We start from the raw sequence: 23,459 nt of genomic DNA, 5'->3' as shown, positions 1-23,459 counted from the left end.
TAATGATGTTCGAATTTAATAAAAAAGATTCATTTTAATACGAAACTCTGTCTGCATATTTGTTGTGGTGAAATGGTCTCCATACGATGTTGTGGAGAACTCGTCACTTAAAACGGCGAATTGTTCTGGTTTTGCTACTAGGAGGCGGTTTTATTTTATTTATATCCAATAAATTATCAAAGGTTAGTAACAGAACCATTTTAATTGGATCCATCGCAAAGGGATGAATAGATCGAATCAGTGGTTCGAATTTCCTTCAGGTTAAAAAAAAAAAACCTGGCGTAAACGAACTTATTTTGTTTTAAAAACACAAGAACATATAATTCATTATAAATCTGGGATTGAATTTGTTTTAAAGGAATATATTCTTGAGTGTTCAAATGAACAAGTCCAGCACAACATCTTGATAAAACTATATAGGTTGATGAAGCTTTTTCAGTTCAGTTTTACACAAATTTTTTTTTAATAAGAATTAGGCCTACACAAAAAGTCGCAAAGATGTAACTGCTTAGATTTCAAATATGGACTATTAAAAAAATCAATCTAATTCAAACTTCTTTTAAACATTGCACTGCTTTTGAACACTTTTCAAGCTTTGTGTGCAGTGAGGCATAGCTAAGTATGATTATCTCACATTGTGCTGAATTATTACCAATCAATTTTCTTGTTGACCATAATTGACCTTCTTTATAAATTCATTCAAGAAGTAACTGTGCAGTCACAAATCAATTGATTTATATAGCCCCAAAACTTTTCATTCAGGAAGTAATTGTGCAGTCACAAATCAGTTGCTTTATACAGGGTTTGACACTAACGTTAGTCCGTTAGTCTCAGACTAATACATTTTCATTCAGACTAATAAAATATGTGGCTAATAAGTCCGAACGGACCAATAAAAATTTCTGAAAAACAATATGAATAAATTACCGATGTCCGATTCTCAACAACTTTTACAGGAAAACCTCGTGTATTTTTAGATTTCTAGCTTTTGGCGGGTAGTTACGCAATGCTGGGTCAATTCAGCGCCTAATTTTTGGACTGATCGATATGAAGTATAAGGTTTTAGCGATCATGATTTAGTATGACACTTTTAAGGAAGATGTTGGACGTTTTGGATGTAATGTAAAGAACGGAGATCGGGAATACAATCGTACTTGCTGATTGCGAGATTTCAATGAATCTGTGGAATAATATATTTCACGTAAATACTTTGTTTATTTCAAAAAATAATAAGTATATTAATTGTCATGTTAAATTAATGTTAAAAATATTGATGTTTCTTTTCTTTTTTTTGACGGACTAATAAAATCGTGTGCGGACTAGTAAAAGTAATGAAGCACTAGTCCGGCTGGACTAAATCCTTAAAAAGTTAGTGTCGAACCCTGTTATATAGCCCCCAAACTTTTAGAACTTTAAGTCCAAATTCTCTCAAGGACACGTAATTTGATGAGTGATTTTTTCATGCATTGTTTTCAGAAGAGTTCAAAGATAAAAACTTTCACTGCTCCTAAGTGCAACGTTTTTTACATACTGAAAAAATTGCACATTTAAGAAAAAAAGTATGATAAAATAGCTACCGGTAAATCAAGCTATTTTGAATGGCTAAATAAAGCTATACAGCTAATTCAAGCTATATAGCTAAATCAAGAGATTGTGCCGAACCTGATGAACATTGGTCTACTGTCTACTCATTATCAAGACAATGCCTTATCAAGGCCTTTGCCTGTGGGATAAGGGAATATATATATATATTAAAAGGAAATATAGGTTTGGCATTATTGCAGTGGGAGGTAATGATCTTGATCTATGATCTTGGTGTGGTGTTGATAACTGTTCAGTGTGAGGGTAACAATTGCATAAAATTTGCAGAAATGAGCTGTAATAAATATATAATTTATTTTACAAGCCAAGTCTAGGTATGGGACAAAAAGTGAGTAGGAAAACTCAGGCCGGGATTTTTTTTCTAATGTTTACACTTTTTTGTCACTAGTCTTTTTTTTTTTTTTTTTTTTTTTTACATTTTAAGAACTCAAAGCTTGTACCAGACGATTATGAAATAAAGCATACCCTGTTAAGACAACCTTTTGAATGGCAGCCAAAGATTTCTGAAGTCCAGCTGGGGGAGGGGAACTCTACAAAGAAACAGATATGCAGGAATTCCGTCCAGGGAAAGAGTCTCATTGTGGATGAGAGAGGTATACAGACAAGGCTTTTATATATGATTATTGTTGCACATTGTGTTGAAATGTTTTGTTTTTCAGAGTAAAAATAAATACTCTTTCAGAATTTTTTTGAGCATATGAAACATGTTTTAATAACTGACTTTACTGTTATGTTTATAAAGTGAAAATAACCACTTTCTTATGCAGAACAGTATAAAAACAATGATATACTGTAACAGTCAAACTTCGTTATCTCGAACTTCACGGGACCAAGAAATGACTTCAAGATATTAGAGGATTCAAGATATCCAGGGTAAAATACTTAAGAAATAAGTGCTTGGGACTTCAAAATCACTTTGACATATCCATGATACATGTATTAAAGATATCTGAGTTCGAGATACCGAAGTTCAACTGTATGTGTCAGATACATGTACCAGGTATCTCAAAGAGGTTAGATTGAACTATATTACAAACTTAATAATCCATTTTAATATCAAACACTTAATATAATATTAGGTATGTTAGTTTCATCAAGTTCAGTATCTCAAGCTTAAATATTTCATTCTTTTGTAAATCTCATGAAGTTCAATATCTCAAACCCTTAGATATTGCAGGTTTTTATGTTAACATCATTAATTTGAGATATTGAGGTTTGATATTTTTTGGAAATGAGTATTGAATATATACTCATTGCCTGGTGCAATTTCAAACAGAAAAATATATCATACTTGTATTTATATGATATTTCAGGGTACGTTTGTAATCGTACATCAGTGGACCCCCATGGATGTTGTAATGTAAGAAGGGGATCTAAATCAACATCAAAGCATCGCTGTGATACATGTCTGAAGAATGCCTGTTGTGTTGTGTATGAATACTGTGTAGCCTGTTGTCTAAAGCCGGATAAGGTACAGAAATCTTTATCAAAAACTGTTAAATTATAACCCCCCTCCTCCCAATCTGGATACATGTACTACACAGCCTATTTTCTTCCTATATTTGTATCGTTTTATTTTTTGCTTTATTACATGTATAACTATATCGTTGAATATATTCTTTTGACACAGAAGTTATCCTTCAGCCTGTTCTTTTCAGAGACCATTGTTGCAGAAGATTCTTACTAATGCTCGTGAGGGATTAGACATAGCACTTGGCTCTGTATCTGATCACTTTGAACTCTGTTTGGCCAAATGTAGAACTTCTTCTATGGTAAAAAAAATTAAAATTTGCTTCAGTATCTTAAATTTCTGTTAGAGGTTCAGTTAATGGTTTTTTGGTTACTTCTACTAGCCCAAGAAGGACAATTGTAATACCTGGTAACATTTTATCAGCATATCATTTGATTAATGAAAATGATCTCATATTGTACAGTTGATATTATTCATACATATACAATGTATCTTTGCAGAGCGTTCAGCATGAAAACTCTTACCGAAACACATTAGCTAAACATTGCTATGGAGAAGATCCCCCCGAGCTTCAAGCACTAGTCACTTAGCTGGCTGACTGGACCTGTGGTCTGTTGTGATATAAATATGTAAAACATTGTACATAGACTTGCAGGGTACAAGGGATATTTATGTATGTGTAACTTATTTATTTTTTTATTTGTATATTTTTTAATGTGAACTTACGGAGTGTGTTTACAAGTTTTAATTCATTGGATGTTGAATTATTATTGACGATGTCAACTCATAGAGAAGATCCTTCAAAAAAATCGGACAGAAATCCGTTCTCCGTGGACTGGATTAATTCCTGTTATCAACAAACTTTACTTCCAGATGCACCATGGCATGCGGTAAGTCCTGACTGCTGCAGGAATCTTTGAAATGCCAAATATTCTTCACAATTGATGAATATAATTCCAAATGTATGACAACAGTGATCATTTTAATGATAAAATTGTGCATGAATTCAGAAATAAATCTCTTTTTCGAATCATTATTGAACACAAAATTTTAATGTGTGCAACTTATTGTGATACTATTCATGAAATGCAGGCATTTTCAAATCTCAAATATATTGAGAGAATAGAATGAAATATGGCTTCTTTCAGATGGAGGCTAAAATTGCCCAATCCTTGGCCAGTAAGGTGGAGAAACAGTTTAGTAAACCTGAGAGAAAGGAGGCCCTGATTCAGACTCTGGGGGAGGTGTTTGTAGAAAAGTACCTCCCCAAGGCAACATGGAACCCACAGATACTGGTCAGTTTCTAAATTACATTTGTACTTCAATATCACAGACAGATAGGAGACATGTAATTGAGATCGGGAATGAAAAGCACTCACATTTGTAAGTTTTGAGAAGAACATACATGTATTAGTAGTTTAACTGACAAATAAAATGAGGAGCATCTGTAAGGGTATTTTATGTAATTTTTTAAAATAATTATTCCCATTATCGTTTAATTCTTTCAAAATTATGTACATTTATTCATATAATACATATTGATGTTTTACAAAAACAGGAACCACCCAATATGACTCCCATAGAGAAACAAAAGATTATGAAGGAGGCCCAGGCTTACCTGAACAGCCAGGTGTATAAGTGTGTCAAGGAAAAAGGCTACAGTGTAATGTTAGGCAAAAATCTTAACACAAGGTGAGACAAATATTTACATTTTTTTTATCATGTAGGATTCATATACATTTGGATTTGTTACAAACTTATGAGAGAGTATGTTTGCAATATTAGCATATAATATACGCTTTTGTATATACATGAATATTGTTCTTCTTGTCAAAAATTAAAGCTACCAACAGTGTTTAATTTAATCATAAAATGATAAAGGAGAAAAATGGTAAGTATATCATTGTATCATGTGGATATCCACATTGTATTTTTACAGCACCACTCAGCCCAATGAGTATGAGCAGTTCCTACAGCACACATACAACATTTTCCTCCGAGGTTTGGAGAGAGAAGAATACAAACAGGAAAATGAACTCAAAGTAAGTCTACAAACCCAATGCATGTATGCAAAAAAATTAAAAATCCATGAGTATTAGAAAAAAATCCATTTTTCTGAAGATTTTCTATCTGTTTACTCTTCAGGAAGTATTTATCCTTGATTTGTTCATTTATACATAGTAGTCAAGTTACTATTTGGCAATTTTGTAAAAAATTTTCATCAAAGATGCTCCTAAATATGAATTGAATTCATCAAGGGTCATTCAAACTTAGTCAAATGTACCATGTTAATGAATACACCACAATATATTATCTGGTATTTGGTTTCAGTGACCTGAATTATTGCAGTTTATGCATAGGTTATACATGTATTTCTATTGTTTTATTTCAACTCATTAGTTGCATCAATGTTTTTTTTAAAAATCTCAATGAGAAAATTAAAACACTTGGAAGAAGGGAATATACCCGGTATCGTTCTAGATCTGTTTGACTTGTTATTACTTACTGCAAGTACATGTAATTCTTTTCTCAACGATGTTAAAAGTTCATAGTTACATAAAATGTAACAGACACTATTTTGCCACAGTAGGAATTTTCCAAACTCATCAGCATTATAAGTTCACAAACACTGTTTGTTTATTGTTGTAGAAACAAAAGGAGGATGAGATTAAGTTAGAAAACAAACTGAACAGAATGTTAAAGATTCCAGCACCGAGTCGTGTCAAACCGGCAACAGCTGTATCATCAGTATCATCCGGCTCTACTGATAAACCGAACTCGGCTACAATACGAGGTAAAACTTTAGTTTTATACCATATTTTAAATATATTTAATCTTAAACTCCTCTCCTTAGTTTTCCTTTGGAGATGTAGAATTTTTTCCTTGAAAATATTAGTTCCAAATGGCTACTCATTATGGTAAAAATCCTTCCTGACTGATAATGAACCCAAATTTTAATCATGTATATTTAATCAATACTTTATTTATAGTTTTCCAATATTTTGATTTTTGTCTTAATGTTGAACGTTGCTATATTTCATAGTTTTGATAATTATTAAGATTATTTATTTCACATTATTAGAGATGTATTAATTCATTAAAAGATTTTTAAAAAAAAAACATATAAAGTAAAAATATGTATGCTGCTTATTGAAAGATTAAATTACCAGATCCAGAAAATATATAAATTTACTTAATGTAATGAGTTGGAATACTGGTTTTCTTTTGATTAGCTGGTAAAAATAGTGGTGAGTGTGCATGCTTCTGTAAGTTACAGCTAACCTGTCTCAGTGTCTGGTTGATTTTGTGACAATATACTACATATTAATTGTTCAGAGTATTACATGTACATTGATGTAACTTTAAAAAGAGATGTTTAACCTCAAAAAGTGCAGTTTAACAGTCTCCTTAACATGTGTATCAAGAAAGGATCAAAAGAAGAATATACATGTATATGTTTTATGTAGTGTACATGTATATGTGTAGTAAAGCATTTGTTAAACTTTGCTTATGTATAACAATAGTTAGCCTAGTCATCATTTGTGTATTTTCAGTAATTTTGTGAAAAAAGAAACTCAGCCAAAAAAAAGGGGGGGGGGGTCACAAAACTTGATGAAATCTGTTAATGTGTATGGAATTTCTATGTGTGTAGATATAGCGTATTTTCTACATTTGAACATTAACATTACATGTACATGTATGTAATGTCCTGTAACATTCAACCCAATAAACATGTAATAATAAAGCATGGTCAGTGTGTGCATGTCAACAAAAAGGTAACAAATGGGTGTATGGTCCTAAAAACAAATGTTGTGATGACCCTGTAATGGACTCTTGCAGGGAGGAATGTGGTATTATATTGAAATTAATAATGTATGTAAACATTAAAAAATCAGTTTGCTGTAACACTGAAACAACAAGTCAAAGTTCAAATTTTTTGATAGCACTTAGTATTGAAAATCTTTAGAGTGGAATATTTTTCATTTGTATAAATTAAAAAAAAAATTATAAGAAATCTTTCAGATTATAAACTGTACAATGTACACAATTCTAGGCATGATTCATAAAGTTGAGGGTGATCCCCCACCACTATGGGGTCCCCAGAGTGATCTGATTGGTCGAGCTGTACAAGCCATTCTTCAAAGGGACCCTAGAAAGTATGACTATGTGGCTGGTAAAATGCATGGTCGTCAGTTACCTGGCTCACTGAGGACCTTCATGTGGTCAGATGAACTCTTCAGAGAGGAGAGGAAAAAAATGCCTGAAGCGTAAGTTTCTTTTATTCAAATCATGGGAGTACATGTATCTCAAAAATCAATAATTTAATTCTGGTTATAACGCTGTATTTGATTGGATTAAAAAATTACTTTATATCGTATAAATTGGGTTGTCTATGTCACAATGATTTGCCTCAAAAACGTATCGATCCGCAGGAAGTGTTGTACAATTTAAAGTCATTTTTTAAAGGCAGTCAACTATTTTTCTTACATTAAATGAATGAAAATTAAATTATAAGGAATGAGTTTAATTGTACGCTATTTTGTAAACCGCTTCGAGGTTTATAAAGCATAAACTGCCCCAATCCAGTTTATACCGTATAAATTGGGTAGCTATTAAATTCATTCCTTAATTAAAATGTGCTTTAAATTGTTTTAATCTATTTACTTGTGCTTAGTTTTAAGAGAACTAATCTGATTTAACATGATTTTAGGAATTTGGAGAAAATAATTCGCGAAAGATTCGGAAAAGCGGTCAGTAGGGGCATTCAGGAATTAAGAATTACAAGAGCCACGAACTCACCAATTGCAGGCTTGATTGAAACAGCAGTCATTGAGGTATACATCAGCATTCTACCCAGCAAATATTCAGCGAATGACAACCAGCAATAACTCCAATAGACATGTGCTATTTAATTTTTTCAGACCTACAACAAGACAACTAGTATGGTAGCCTTTAAATCCACAGACCACATGAGGGAGGCGTCTCGTGTGCTGAACATTCTGTATGTGTATGATAGAAGCTATGAGCCCTACCTCATCCACTGGCTGTTTCCACTTCAGATAGCCTTCCAAGCTCCATCAGAAAAAACCACAGAGAAAGGTATTAAATTTGTTTAATTTACTCATATGCCTCGATTTAATGTCGTGAACAATAGAAGGAGCATAGACTCAAAAGCTGGCATATGCTGTTTGATTGTCCTTTGATTTTAACTGTGCATTCAAATTCTTTGTATATGTGGGATGTTTATTATCTTATCTTTATAAATAATCATATTCTGTGTTTTTTTGCATACACTTGTACAGGATACATGTATCTTGGTTTAGATTAATATGGAAATCTACACTACATGTACATATGGCATTATCGAATTTCAGTTTTAAAAAGAAATCAGTATAAGACATAACTTATTTTGCATTAATTTGTGTCATTGCATGAGTTGTAAACATATTTATATCTTTTCAATTTTCCCAAAACATTATGGTATTAAACATCATATGCAAAATTTTTTCAGGGGAACACGTGTATGAGTTGGCAATGTACCTTGACCTTTTGAACTCTAGCTGTTTTCCCACCTGGCCACAAGTATTTGCCATTGCTGAGCAGGTGATGATGACCTTGAGCTTGTCTGACCCTGACCTTTACACTCACTTGAAATCCATTGCCAAGACAAATATGAAGGTCAATAAAAAGGTATGTTGATTTTTTTTTCTCAAATATCCAGATCAATCAGAGCATCAGGATACAAAATAAATTTTTGGCATGAGCAAATTAGCACAAGTAACTTTTGAATGTTGTTGCCATAAAATTGCAGGAGTTTCTAATGCACCTGATAAGTTCAGAGAAAGCTAAAGCAGAGGAACTACTAAAGGCCACCCCAGGGAGTAAGAGAGAGGAGTATATGTCAAATGAACTGTTGGCAGATCCCTTAGTCTTCATCAGGAGATGGATTGGAGAGGTACTGTAGCTATATAAATGTACATATATATCATATTGTAATATAAATATAATATATAGGGCAGAAATTTCTACGTTTACATGTCATTTTATTCTAAATATGATCTTGAACAAATTTGTCATCTGAGATTGAATCTGTTTTATTTTTGTCCAGGGTTTTGTGAGTGTGTTGGACACACCTGCTGTGATGTATATCTGGGACCAGTGCTTCATGCAGGGTTGGCAGCCCAGTGTCCTTAAACACTTCAGTCTGGCCCTACTGGAACTTCTCAGGGAAAAGTTCATGAATGCTCGAGATTACATGCAAATGAAGGAGGTCAGAAATGTGGAATTATCAAAAATATAATCAGTTATTTAAGTAGAATTTAAGAAATGAATTATAAATTAAACAGGTGAACAAATTAGTGTTATTATTGTGTAAATAAGTCTTTTTAATTCTTTAGGTTTTCTTAAGAGAAGCATGTAAGCTGTATACAGTGGACATACAGATGGCCTGGATCCATCTGGAAAATGGGAAGGATATCCTGGAAATTCCCTACCTCAACAGACAAAGGCCGGGGTAAGTACATTTATTTCCTATGTAGCTTGTAACATGAGCTTTGATTGGTTACAAGGTCGGATGTAAATTTCCGTACACCCGACTTGAGCCAGGGGTAAAAAAAACGTGATGTCACAATCCATAGGTTCTCTATGATAAAAAGCAAATAACATGAGGTCATGGAGCATTGTAGGACTTAGTAAATCTTATTGATAGCTTGAAACACAGTTGATTGGACCTGTTTACAAAGAATTTATTTGTGTACATGTACATAGGAAATAAATTTGTTATCCAGGTTCAATCAAGGGTGTACAGGGATTTACCCCGGGTTGTATTCCATACACCCTTCGGCCGAAGGGTGTATGTAATACAACCCGGGGTAAATCCCCGTACACCCTTGATTGAACCTGGATAACTAATAGTATCTTACTGCAAATACATACTTAGAGTTTGTCTCTATTTCAAGTTTGGGTTTAGTTGTCATTTTGTCAAACACAAACTCTATATACGTTATATTTGTGCATTACAATAATAGGAAAATTTAAGAATTAAATGTTGAAGGAAATTAATACAGAATGTCTGTGGAAGTTTATTAATATAAATATGCAATGATTTTAATATTAATTTCATAGTACACCTGGATCAAGGTTGGCACAGGTACAAAGTGCCCCGCCCACCCCTGGTATCCCAGGATTTCTCAATCCTTGTGGGCTTAAAGACATCATCCTTCGACTTATCATTCCTTCAGAGGTGGTAGAGAGGGTAGGTCTTTTACATATATATTGTTCATCTAAGTTTTAGATTGAAAACATTTTCTTAAAGATAATACCAAGTATATACTCTGACTTACAGTACTTGTATTTAAAAAAATATAAAGACAGCATCAGTTTCCTGTTATTTTAATTTCTTTTTACTTTGGTTTACAGGAGCAGTGGTTGGCAAATATAGATGCTGATGGTCTACAGATACATGTTCACGCCTATTTCGGAAGTGTTAAGCTCAGATCTCGCCTCTCTATGGGGAAAGCTGTCACTACATCCATAACAAAGGACAATTATGGAAACACTATATATGAGGTTCATTTTTATGAGGACAAGTTTGTATTTGATAGTTTGGACATTTCAGAACTGGATGTAGAGAGAGAATTAGGGGCTTTTCCTTATGCCATCGTTCGTGTCGAGTACAGGAAACCAGGCCCAGAGGCATTAAGTAATTCCCACTGATTTATTTCATTTATCTTTTATGCAGATGAAATGTTAAAACTGATTATAACTGCTAAAGGATAAAAGATATGGACTGATAAATTGATAACAGTTTTCAATATTTGAGAAAATTTCTACTCAAAAAATACAGTAAATGTTGATACATGTATTTAAATGTTATTTACCTGAAATAGTAGCAAAAAGTTCATATACATGGAAGTATTTATGTGAACAAGGATGTTTTTTTTTGAATTATTGTGTATTAAGTGTAATTTACCCATACATGTTGAATTCCCATGTTTACAGAATAACATTTGTATCTCATTGTACATATACATATACACTTAGCTTGTCTTGTATTTCAGGAACCAGTGTACCGCTGGGATGGGCCAGAATCCCATTGTTCCAGCGGGCCTCCCGAGGGGGCAGGTCCTCAGCTGACTCTTTGGCTAATGTGGAGTGGTCCCTACAGGATGGGGATTTTGTGTTCACTCTCCATCCTGGGGGACTCCCCCAGAATCTGATTTCATCAGATACAGCCTCCCCTGTACCTGAACAACAGGAAGGTTTGTTTTTTGAAATGTTTACTATTTTTGATAACATTTGTTTTTCAGTTTGAAGAAGACTTTATAGTACCGGTATTCATTAAGTACTTAAAGAGCCTAGTAATAATATGTACTTACACATGAAGATATATACTGAATGATATTTACATGTAGTTTCCCTGGCTAAATTATCAGTTATGGTCACAATCCCTAATACTGTATTAGATTTAAAAATTCTTTTTTCATACATTAGATACTGTCTTGGGATACAACTCAGAGATGGTGGTTATTGTGTATGATCCACGAAATGAACCTGAGGGTAGGGCCAGACCCAAGGGGGTCACTCCTATTCCTACATTACCTGCTGGGTCTACCACTCAGGTTCCACCCCTGGCTACCCACTCTCCAAGACACAGTCCTGTCCGAAAACCAAGGTTAGCCACAGATCAAAGTCCAAAACATTGGGTCTCTTGGAATTTAGTGCAGATATGTTTCATATATTTCATAATTTTCTCTAGCTGTCACATCTTTAAGATTATTCTCTTTAGTCAATGAAAGTGGAATCATAAAACTTATTTTATAAAATGTTTTGATAGTCCCAGACCCAAGCCAGCTCCTAGAAGGACCCCTGCTGTTAAAACCCCTAAACCCCAGGATAGTGAGGAGCCGTGGGTAGAGCCTAGCTCCACCGCCATGGCCAGTAATCCCATGCCTACAGGTCTGTCGGAAGCATTTGACTTCTACATTGACAGTGTCCGCTTCATTCCTGATAACTCTTCAATGATTAAGGTAAGTTCAAAGAAGTAGACATTGAAATTTCGATCTATGAAAATCAACATTCATGTACGGATAACATTATGATAATCTGTTATCCAGCCGTAGATGATGCCTTCATCACAGCTAGTGTGAGTTTTTATTTGTGAGACTTTTCCAGTGGAAAACAAGAAAGCAACTGAGCTTATCTTTGAGATTCATACACAAGATATACATGTACTTAAATTTAATTAGAAAACATATATGATTCCAACATTTGTTCCAATGCAACAGTTCTCAAAAGAGTATAGTGTTAATTAGTTTTCAAAAGAAAAGTGTAGTTGTTTTTCTCCCTGGTAGGTATACAGTATAATTTGCATATAAGAGATTGGTATAATTAGTTGTAATCAACCCATGATTTTACAACAGAAGGTACTTGCACTTTACATATAGAGTGTCAACTTTATTTCTACATGTTTATGAGATTTTATTCTGTTCCTTCCTACAGGTGACAGGGTTGATTAAAACTGCTAATGATGCTAAACTTCTCCTGGCCCTGCCACTCCTGGAAAGTCCAGCCAGGTCTCCTTTGTTTGAACTTAAACTGACCGTTAATGAGCAGAAGAAGAAGATGGATCCTGACATGGTCATCTTTCTGAGGGTTTACACGGAAGATGTGCTGACTGACAAAATCTCTGTCATAGGCAGCTGTTTTGTTCCAGTGTTCAAGGTACTTGTATCAACAACATTTGTATTTACTGCTCAGGGGATTGTTTTTCTGAGTACATATGTAATGCCTGCAAAACTGAGCAACATTTAAGAATCATCAGTATGCATGTGTATTTTAGGATGGCAAATTAAATGTAGGTGGTACACAGCTGAGATTGAGGAATGGAATCCCTCCCACAAAGACTAAGAATCTGGTTACCGACCTTGATAGCTTTCCTGCTGTCCCAGCCTGCTCCATCCTCATCAGACTTCTGCCGGCACAACAGGTATTTATCACACATTGCAGTGAACCACCACTGAAAGGGGGGAGATAAGTGTAACTGCTGTGTAATTAGTGAATAGTTCTGTAAGATTACATGTTCCTGCATTTCATAATAAATTATTACATTGTACATGTACATGTATTTCCAAGGAAAAGGGTATACTGATATATTCAGAATAAAAAATGTACTCTTGTATTCAACAAGTATTTTGTCTCTAACATCATGTACTTTTATTTCTATTGAGTGTGTTATTTTATAGGGAGCTGTCCCTATGCCGCCGTATTCCTCTGGTTATTACTTCTCAGAGCCAGCCCGCCCCACAGTATCAGAACAGAGGATATTCAGCAGCTACAAGGAACATCATAACTATCCCAAATCAGTGAGGGAGATGATACAGAGAATACAACAGTCTAATGAGGTGGCAGTCGGTAAGCTTGCTGTTCAGAGGAAGTAGGGGGAAATTAAAAAAGTGTGTCAATGATACAGTCCCAGTAAAAGTTTGTCAGTGATTCAGTCCCAGTAAAAGTGTGTCAGTGATTCAGTCCCAGTGAAAGTTTGTCAGTGATTCAGTCTCAGTAAAAGTGTGTCAGTGATTCAGTCCCAGTTAAAGTGTGTCAGTGATTCAGTCCAAGTGAAAGTTTGTCAGTGATTCAGTCCCAGTTAAAGTGTGTCAGAGATTCAGTCCCAGTTAAAGTGTGTCAGTGATTCAGTCCCAGTGAAAGTTTGTCAGTGATATAGTCCCAGTGAAAGTGTGTCAGTAATTCAGTCCCAGTTAAAGTGTGTCAGTGATTCAGTCCCAGTTAAAGTGTGTCAGTGATTCAGTCCCAGTTAAAGTGTGTCAGTGATTCAGTCCCAGTTAAAGTGGGTCATTGATTCAGTCCCATTAAAGTGTGTCAGTGATTCAATCCCAGTAAAAGTGTTCAGTGATTCAGTCCCAGTTAAAGTGTGTCAGTGATACAGACAGTCCTGTAGTGAAGTAATTATATATTTAAATGGTGAATACAGACATACATATATTATGCAAAACATATACATGCATCTCTAAGATTTTAATCTCCAAATATTATTATACCCCCGCTCCGAAGGAGAGGGGGGTATACTGTTTTACCCTTGTGTGTCTGTCTGTCTGTCTGTCAAGCTGTCTGTCCGTCCGTCTGTCCGTCTGTCTGTCTGTCCGTAACAAATTTTGGTCGCAGTTTTCTCAGGAACTACTCATTGCAGATGCTTGAAATTTTAGCACAATCTTTGTTTAGGCATGCCATATGGTGGGATTCATTTTTGTACGAATCCGATGTCAACTTCCTGTTTATCCGTGCGTCTGTCCGTACCATACATAAAAAATTTTGGTCGCGGTTTTCTCAGCAACTACTCATTGCAGATGCTTGAAATTTTGGCACAATCTTTGTTTAGGCATGCCATATGGTGGGATTCATTTTTATACGAATCCGATGTCAACTTCCCGTTTATCCATGCGTCTGTCCGTACCATACATAAAAAATTTTGGTCGTGGTTTTCTCAGCAACTACTCATTGCAGATGCTTGAAATTTTAGCACAATCTTTGTTTAGGCATGCCATATGGTGGGATTCATTTTTGTACTAATCCAATGTCAACTTCCTGTTTATCAGTGCGTCTGTCTGTATCATACATAACAAATTTTGGTCATAGTTTTCTCAGCAACTACTCATTGCAGATGCTTGAAATTTTAGCACAATCTTTGTTTAGGCATGCCATATAATGGGATTCATTTTTGGAACAAATCCGATGTCAACTTCCTGTTTATCCGTGCATCTGTCCGTATCATACTTAGCAAATTTTGGTCATAGTTTTCTCAGCAACTACTCATTGCAGATGCTTGAAATTTTAGCACAATCTTTGTTTAGGCATGCCATATGTTGGGATTCAGTTTTTACAAATCCGATGTCAATTTCCTGATTATCACTGTGTTTGTCCATAACCGAACTTGTGTATTCACATCAGAGCGGGGTTATTATTAGTGAGCATTGGCTCACAGACTTCTTGTTATAATTTGCTTGATTATATTTCAATTTCTGTAGTACCTAATATAATGTAGGAGTACTTAAATCTGATGACCCCCTCCCCCCCCCCCCCCCCCCCCCCCAAAACAAAAAAAAAAATATAGCACTTTGCATGAAGCAGTAAACATTCATTTGCTGGTTTATCAACAGATGAAGAAGATGATGCCTTACTACAATGGCTTCAAGATCAGCTGGATGTTAAAAAACAAGGAGCTAAAGCTGTGGCTGACAATCTTCCTCTTGCTCAGTCTGTCAGGTACAGGGTCAAAATGGGACTCAATGCTAGAGTCGACCAGGCATATGGACTACCAGGTAATTATCTCAAACCAATAGAAAATGTAGACCTGATAATTCAGAACTAAAGAAAACTTCTAAAAGATTATTACACTTGCACATAAAGTTAGTTTGGATCTGTCATAATGAGATGATTTATTTATGGTGTAAGATTCTTTATTTTGATCTGCCACACCTTATCATGTATCCGTAGATGGCTACTATGTCCATTGCTTTGCTCGGGTCTCCCCTGGAGAGAAGGTGCTAGATATGGAGGAAACACCAGAGGGCTATGGAAAAGAAGAAAAGTTTGTTACTCTGAAGCATGACTATGACAGCTTCCAAACTGCTCCTAGATTTCTTGATGACCACAAAGTAAGATTTTAATTTTTAAGTTTAAAGTATTGATACTACGAAATTTTAAGTGAAATTTGTATGTGTGGAAAAAACATTGTCTTTTGGATTAATGATTATTTTTGCCAATTAAATAAGTATAAATATCTACTCTCTGCTTTTATGTATTTTGACTACAATATTTTTAGAAAAATGTACAAAGTAAAATGTACAAAGGGTTCTAATTGGAATGGTAATTGGATGATTTAGATTTATATCTCTCATATTTGAAATGACTGAAAATTATCTGACTGCAGTGTTTGCCAGAAACCTTTTTCTTTCAAAGTGATACACCTGTGGATTAGAATTGAGGTATAAATATATGAGCTTGTGTCTTTGCCAGTTTGATTCATGCGGTAGTCTTTATTTTCAGTTGTTACACCCTTTCTATGACAATTACTCCTGCCTGATTATTCAGTTGTTTGGTTTGGACCTGATATACCGTATGAAACCAGAACATGAGGAACCAGGAACGGTCCACTCCATAAAGAATGGGGACCTGGTTCTGGGGGATGAACAGATCCTGGCCTGGGCTGTAGTGCCCATGTTTGAAGGGTGAGGAAATAATACTTACTGAATTTACATGTTAAATGTATGTACACTGTATCATACACATGTAGGAATAGGAGCACAAGTCACTTGTATTACTTGGCTTCTTAATTGTAACATGTTGGCACCTTGGAAATTGTTTTGTTTAATGTGAAAAAATATTTTTATTTTTAAAATCTCCATGTTTTATTTTGATGATAAATTTTTCAGAAACTGTGTAGCATCAGGAACACATGAAGTTCCCCTGTTCAAAGGAAAACCCCCAGTTGGGATTGTACAGGAATTCACTCAAAGGAATGCCAAAAATGTGATTCAATCATGGAAGTGGGAGAAAAACCAGAAAATGGTAATAATTCAGCTATTGAACAGTTTAGCTCCTTAAATAAAGAAAAGTTTAAAGTGTTTCAACAACTTTTTAAACACTTAGGGCTATTCCAGGAAAAAATGTACGGGAGGGTTGGACGGCACTTCATATATTTTTGTATGGGTAGTGGGTCTGGAGCAATTAAATTTGTATGGGTGGTTGTCCTCACTCGATATATTTTTAGATGGGTGGTTGTATTTACCCTCACAAATAATCAAGTGCAAAGTACTTCTTTCCTCTCATTTTGTATAAATCAGTAAATACTGATATTTTCGTCCTAAACAGTTGTAAAGTGCGTTTACATTGAAAGTGAAAGTAGAATCGAACAAAACGGAAACAAGGGCAGATAACTATAAAAGCATGTGCAACTGTGACTGCAATGACAGTGGGGGATTGGAAAACGGATTAGTTGTGCAGTTTCTTTTTGCCAGTTTAATCAAACATAATTACATTGGTAAATTAAATGATATTAGAAACAATCAGAAAGATCGTTTTATTTTAAACCAAAAGTAAAAAAAAAACTGTTTCTGATAATGAACGTTTTAGAGCATGACTACGGAGTTTGCAAGTCAAATATTTTACTTTACACCACATACAGAGTAAAAGGAAGATGAGATATGAGTTTGAAAACAATATGAAATATATTATGACAAAAACATGCCAGTCCTTAACCTGTGAAGTGTTAACTTGTCAAACTTGTATGCACCAATGATCTAAGTTGTTAGATGGGATTTAGAATTCATTAAATATATTTTTTTAATCAAAGTTTTCACTTCACAGACACTGCTTTTAGTAGTTTAGTACCCCCCCCCCCCCCCCCTAAAAAAAAAAAGCAGGAATCATTTTGTTATGAACAAGGTGAACAACAATTGTTAAGGATAGCTAGGCTATAATTTACAATATTAATTTCAATTAATTGTAGGAATGTCATTTCTACTAGTACATGTGTATACATTTTTGTAAAAGCTTAAACCTAAGCTTTACAGACTACAAAGTTTTGCATCAGAACAGATATACAAATCACTATAATAAAGGCTTTCAGTGGTGTGTATCATAGGCCTAAAGGAACATATTTTTTTAAGCTGTAGCAGGAACACGGGGAACTGTTTTACAAAAAAACTTATTACTAAGACTAAAAACTTTAGTTGTTCATAAAATCTTACAAAACTTATGTTTCTGTTAAAAATTGTTGGCATAAAACTATCTTATTTTTTTTTCAAAAAGATTTAAAACATTTTTAAAGTAATTAATGCAAAAAAGAAATTTATTTTTGCATAATAACATTTTGATCTTAGTTAAGTTCTTTTGTAAAACGGGCCATTGTTGGATAGATGTCAAAACCCAACACTCATTCGAAGTCAGATAAATTACAATACCTGAAAAAAGTACATAAAATTTTATTGCATATATATATGTGACACAATTTTTTTTTTTTTTTAGATGGGTGGTTGTATCAAAAGCAATTTTAAATTGATGGGGGGTGGGGTAGAAGGTAATTACCGGTAAAAATGTATGGGTGGTGGGGTAAAAATAAAAGTGCCTTCCAACCCCCAACCCCCCCCCCCCCCCTACAATTTTTTCTGGAATAGCCCTTAATAAATTCACATTAATTTAATGTATTTCTTGTCAGAAGTTATTTGCAAAAGACTTTGATTAAATATAATTAATGGATAATCTGAACAACTATATATATGTCACACAATATATATATATATATGTGACACAATTTTTTTTTTAAATTTAGATGGGTGGTTGTATCAAAAGCAATTTTAAATTGATGGGGGGTGGGGTAGAAGGTAATTACCGGTAAAAATGTATGGGTGGTGGGGTAAAAATAAAAGTGCCTTCCAACCCCCCCCCCCCCCCCACAATTTTTTCTGGAATAGCCCTTAATAAATTCACATTAATTTAATGTATTTCTTGTCAGAAGTTATTTGCAAAAGACTTTGATTAAATATAATTAATGGATAATCTGAACAACTTTGAAAGCCTACAAAACAATATTGATTTATTAATCCTTCACAAACTATGTCAGAATGATAATTCAGAGTAAATAAAGTATTACAGTCTCTAACCCACTAAAGATTGCTTATCACCCTAGAATTACTTAGGTTATAAGTCGGTTTTTTGGGAGTTAAACTTTGATCCAAAACTCATTACCCAACTTATACGCGAGTTATAAAAAGACTGGTATTTTAGTGGGTCAATCCCTTCAATTTAAGCTTTAAAAATACAACCGACTTATAGGCGGACCGACTTATAGGCGAGTATATACGGTACACTCAACCCTTTTAATATTATTATACATGTACATGTAATATATAGTTGTGTTTGGACAGATTAAAACCATTTTTGTGCAGTGAAATTTGATCTAAGAATTAATATTGAGTACATCCTTTCTACAGCCCAATGCTAGCTTGACCGTATCACTGTGGGATGGACATTTTGAACAAGATGAATTACCTGTTAACCCTGTAAGTATCTGTTGAGTAAAAAACTTTGAATTGAAAGATATGCTGTATGTGATTAATGTTCAATGTATGTTGATTCTGTAGACATGGCAACATTGTATATGAAGATTTTCAAATAAACTTTGTACATGTACATATAGGGGTTGGATGGTTTTGCAAAAAAAATGTTTAATTATTTGATTTAGGGACTAACAAATTTGTAAAATGTTGGTGTCCATACATGTACATGTAAGTTGACCTATTTTAATTTGTACAGATGTTTAAGCACATGTAAGTTTACCTGTTTTGTGTAATTTACAGACGTTTAAGTACCTGTTGGAGGCAGCAGGAACTCAGTCCACTTACCTACAAGGAAGAAAAGCACCACCAAAGAATGCCAAGAAAATATCAAACTTTGTGGTGGATAACTTAGAGCAAAAGTACAAGAAACTTGGGACCAACAGTTCAGTGTATGCCACAGAACAGAAATTCTTTGATGATCTCATCACAAAAACCTTCTACAATCTTGTGGTTTGTATTTGTACCTAATTTGAGGGGGAAATGCAAATTTTGAGTAGATTTTCTTTCCCTTAAACATATTTTTGATTTTGCATATGAAATTGCTATTGCCAAACATCCAACAGATCAGAATGATATTTAACCCATAATGTCTTATTTCAATGATTTTATATCCCGCAATTGAAAAGTTGGGGTATATAGTGATGGAGGTGTCCATCAATTCATCTTTTACACTTGGGGGTACCCATCTCTTATTCGCAACTCTTCCTATACCACTGAATAAGATTCAATGAGACTTTTCCAGAATCTTAATTACATAGTACTATTGAGCATCTCCTATTTTATGTTTTGATCATACTGATATTTTGAAAAACATGGACTTTGCCATTATACTTTTATGGGAGCAGGGGATATTATTATATAGGCTTAGTGCTCTCAGTACCTTTAGTTTAAATTTTGACTGGAATCTATATTGAAAAAACCAACGTTTTAGATATGGGATAGACGCCAATTGCTTTAAAAATAGATAATTTAATGTCTGTTCTTTGGCTGATGTTTAAGGAAAATTATCTTGTATCCAATGACATGTTTTGTAATCGATATTTATTTATTTTAGGTCAACTCATTTTAATTTTTCTCTGGTATGAATCAATGTGATGTTGTATATGCACCCTTCTTTCATATTAAAAACAAAATGTTCTCTGTTAATAAAGAATATGATAGGTAAAAAAGAATTGGTCATTTTATTAAGCTCTGAATCCTGATCAATGCTTTATGTTTTTTTTGAAATGTTTTTTTCACTGACTGTGAAAAAATCAGACAATTCATTAATTTCATTGCTTTCATTATTAGATATGCACATTTACCACTGTCTGTACTTTAAATGTGGAAACTTCTGGTGTTGTTAACTTTAAGAATCTGTGGATATTGTCTAACTTACTTCCATAAAACACTTTCATTTCCACTTTAACCAACACTGTAAAATTGAAGTATAAGGAATATCTTGGGGACCATTTATTTAATACCATATATTTGTATAAAGAAGTACATGTGTTTCTATGTGGATACGTGTAAGAAAGTTTCCCATGTTAAGGTTGTACAATGTATTTGAGAGCTGAGATATACATGTAACTGTACATATATAGTAGATAAAATAGTTTAACAGTATTTAGTAAGAGATTTTACAGATGTAGCAAAATATTCACAATAAAATTAATGGAATTTGTATTTCTTTAATTTTCAAGTAATACTCTCAATGATTTATTAAAAGAATGACAGTAAAATTTCAAATTATTCCTCATAACCAAGAATTGTTTAAAACTGAATGCCTTGTAAGTTTTACTGTAATTATAATTGCCATGTAAACATGCTAGAGTACAATTTGAAATAAATGTACACTTGCATTATGTACATTTAAAGTTTCTATCTTTCACATTAACAATTTATGCCCTAATCCATAATCACTTTTATCACACAAATGGGGTCTTTGCACTTGAGAATATTTCCAGTGGCAATTTTACACAAATATCTTGGAAAGAAATTTTCTGTTTGTTAAAAAAAGTTTTGAAGACTAGATTAATATCTAAAGTAATAGTTTTTGCTAAAGCTACTTGTCATTTTTATATTTTAAAAAAATCTAGAAATTTCTTGTGATGTATAAAACATAACTCCATATTTCTTTGAAGTTTGTTAATTTTTCTTTCCTTTATCTTTTAAAGGAGGATGCACTGATGAATGCTGGATATGGCCCACTGTAGAATGAAACCTTGGCATTTAATTCTGGCTAACATTTGCTTTACCTACCTAAAAAGGAAGGGCCTTTCAAGATAAACTCCAGTGTGAGAATCATTAAGGCCAGCCTCAGTTGCATTTCAACAGCTTTATTAAACTGTGTTCAAAGACCTATTTTTTAACAGCATTTTTTGGAAAGATACACATGTACCTGTGGACCACAGAATGGATTACTGCAGTGACTAAACATTTCCTGTTCTGGTAGTGAGAAGTAAAAAGTATATATATCAATATTAACAATGGAATATAAAATCAACAGAAAATTACAATGTACTGATAGATTTTGAATTTACATTAACTACACAGCTACATACAATATATGATGTAGATTCAGAATTTTTAATAGAAATGAAGATAGGTCATTTGAAATTTTTATAAATGATTACATTTAGGAAATTTGTGTCTTTTTTGATATAAGATGAAACATGAAAACACCAGCATTAACTGTGAATAATCTTGCATAAAAAGAAGAAATTTGTGTGAAATGATGATTTTAAATTTGATTATGTTTTATGTTTATATGTAAAAATGCTTCTTGTACATGCAGTTGTACATGAAACTGTATATATTGAAGATTTTGATCTGTGTATGCTAGATAAACCTAAGGAACTGTTCTACATGTCTAGAATTTTTTTTATCTGTATTCTGTATTTTTGTCATGACTGGTGCAATTACATGTATGTGTATTTTAATTTTTAGTTCACATACACTGGTTGTGAGTAGTTGTTTTTCAAAAAAGGAAGTTTAATTAAAAAATGATCACCTGTATAGAATTGATTTCAGTATAATGACCTCTGACATGGAGGTCATTTATTATGGAGACTGTTTTATTCAGTTTTCTAAGTTTTTCTCTGCAAGGTATCCCAAGAAGCCAGAATTGATTTCAGTGAAATTTGATAAATTCTTTTATACTTGTTTTAGGGAAGAATCAAACTAATATTTAAGTGGACATACTCAGAATCTGAATTCATTGTTAACAAAGATAATCAGAAATATGGTCAAACCTGTCATCACTGATTCGCAACCACCTGTATTAAGCAACTTCCTGTTATATGCAACGATTAAATTTCCTCCAGAGAATTATTTCATCATGGCCCAAGATCATGTCAGAAGCAATTATAGAATTACGTCAGAGTTAGTACAATGTCTAAAAGTTTGATTATGAAAAATAAATAAAGAAGATGGGTGAACAAGGCGGGCGAAGTGAGTATAGTGCGACAAACATGAAGTGAAAAATAAAATCTCAATTATATCAAAATTTTCGTAGATATTTCATCTAACATTAAAGTATACTTTATGTAAAATCTCTACAATTTACAAAAATCTCACAAAGACTGAAATTAATTGCCTACAAAATAGCATACACACACTAAAGAGGACAAAAAGGATCATTTTTTCATAATTAAACAAAATTTTTCGATATGAGTGGGTCTTCGCTCCATTTTTTTGAAAGTTAATCCTAAAAGTTTGCATAAAAATATACATTTTTTGGTTTACAAAAACATGGAGCAAAGACCCACTTTACCTTAAAATTACACTTTTATGACAATGCATTCGCACCTTTCCGAGAAAGACTTGAAGTCCATTAAGTCAAGGGTCATATCACAAACATGATTTAAATGCCACTATTCGTCAGGGGCTGTGTAGCATAGTGGTTAGCGTGTTAGTCTCAAAACAATATGATACTCCGGATTTTTATTGTTAGGGGTTCGAATCCCACAAATACCATTTTAATTTTTTATATAAGAATAATTTTTTCCAAGATCTTTTTTTCTCAGAAAAGTTTTGTTGATCATAATTTCATAAATTTCAATAATGAGAACTTTAAATGCTTAATTTACAAATTGAAAATGATTTTTTAAATATCTGAAGCTATAGGCATTCTGCATGCCTTGTTCACCCATCTTCTTTAAAATGTTAATAAAAATTGTTTCAATTGTAAATTTCAAGTGTCCATTTGTAATTAATATTCATTTATGAGTTACTGAAATTCTGATGACTGCTTCATGATCCTGGGACTATAT

General features: G+C 33.5%; 2 protein-coding genes across 3 annotated transcripts; both read left to right on the top strand.

Annotated features, from left to right (window-relative positions):
• The first annotated feature begins 46 nt into the window (after window positions 1-46).
• Window positions 47-3,751, top strand: LOC133172154 (SREBP regulating gene protein-like). The gene is made up of 5 exons (XM_061306990.1): window positions 47-182; window positions 2,027-2,195; window positions 2,916-3,073; window positions 3,261-3,374; window positions 3,574-3,751. Exons 1-5 carry the CDS (start codon window positions 87-89, stop codon window positions 3,661-3,663), a joined length of 627 nt encoding a protein of 208 aa, XP_061162974.1. The 5' UTR covers window positions 47-86; the 3' UTR covers window positions 3,664-3,751.
• Window positions 3,748-22,149, top strand: LOC133172153 (uncharacterized). Of its 2 annotated transcripts, XM_061306988.1 has the most exons (28): window positions 3,748-3,963; window positions 4,222-4,368; window positions 4,632-4,765; window positions 5,013-5,115; window positions 5,723-5,867; window positions 6,307-6,321; window positions 7,128-7,341; window positions 7,785-7,908; window positions 7,996-8,173; window positions 8,586-8,764; window positions 8,886-9,029; window positions 9,183-9,344; window positions 9,472-9,587; window positions 10,199-10,328; window positions 10,493-10,775; window positions 11,134-11,334; window positions 11,567-11,747; window positions 11,910-12,102; window positions 12,575-12,796; window positions 12,915-13,061; window positions 13,318-13,486; window positions 15,247-15,408; window positions 15,584-15,744; window positions 16,136-16,317; window positions 16,522-16,657; window positions 19,081-19,149; window positions 19,447-19,656; window positions 21,363-22,149. In XM_061306988.1, the coding sequence occupies exons 1-28, from the start codon at window positions 3,850-3,852 to the stop codon at window positions 21,399-21,401; spliced, it is 4,260 nt and encodes a 1,419-aa protein (XP_061162972.1). In that variant the 5' UTR covers window positions 3,748-3,849; the 3' UTR covers window positions 21,402-22,149. The 2 variants fall into 2 exon arrangements, with proteins under 2 accessions (XP_061162972.1, XP_061162973.1); XM_061306989.1 differs by lacking the exon at window positions 6,307-6,321.
• The last annotated feature ends 1,310 nt before the right edge of the window (window positions 22,150-23,459 follow it).

The sequence above is a fragment of the Saccostrea echinata genome, unplaced genomic scaffold (assembly GCF_033153115.1).
Source record: "Saccostrea echinata isolate AGI-Se365-2 ecotype Australia unplaced genomic scaffold, CSIRO_AGI_Sech_v1 ptg000054l, whole genome shotgun sequence".
Lineage (NCBI taxonomy): Eukaryota > Metazoa > Mollusca > Bivalvia > Ostreida > Ostreidae > Saccostrea > Saccostrea echinata.
This window is presented reverse-complemented; position numbering and strand designations above follow the sequence as displayed.

Excerpts from the sequence above, each read along its gene's own strand:
- LOC133172153 (XM_061306988.1), top strand. The coding sequence starts at position 3,850 with ATGTCAACTCATAGAGAAGATCCTTCAAAAAAATCGGACAGAAATCCG. Across the intron at positions 4,369-4,631 it reads CATGGAACCCACAGATACTG|GAACCACCCAATATGACTCC; the intron begins GTCAGTTTCTAA and ends TTACAAAAACAG. Across the intron at positions 16,658-19,080 it reads GGGAGAAAAACCAGAAAATG|CCCAATGCTAGCTTGACCGT; the intron begins GTAATAATTCAG and ends TCCTTTCTACAG.
- LOC133172154 (XM_061306990.1), top strand. The coding sequence starts at position 87 with ATGTTGTGGAGAACTCGTCACTTAAAACGGCGAATTGTTCTGGTTTTG. Across the intron at positions 2,196-2,915 it reads TCTCATTGTGGATGAGAGAG|GGTACGTTTGTAATCGTACA; the intron begins GTATACAGACAA and ends ATGATATTTCAG. Across the intron at positions 3,074-3,260 it reads GTTGTCTAAAGCCGGATAAG|AGACCATTGTTGCAGAAGAT; the intron begins GTACAGAAATCT and ends TGTTCTTTTCAG.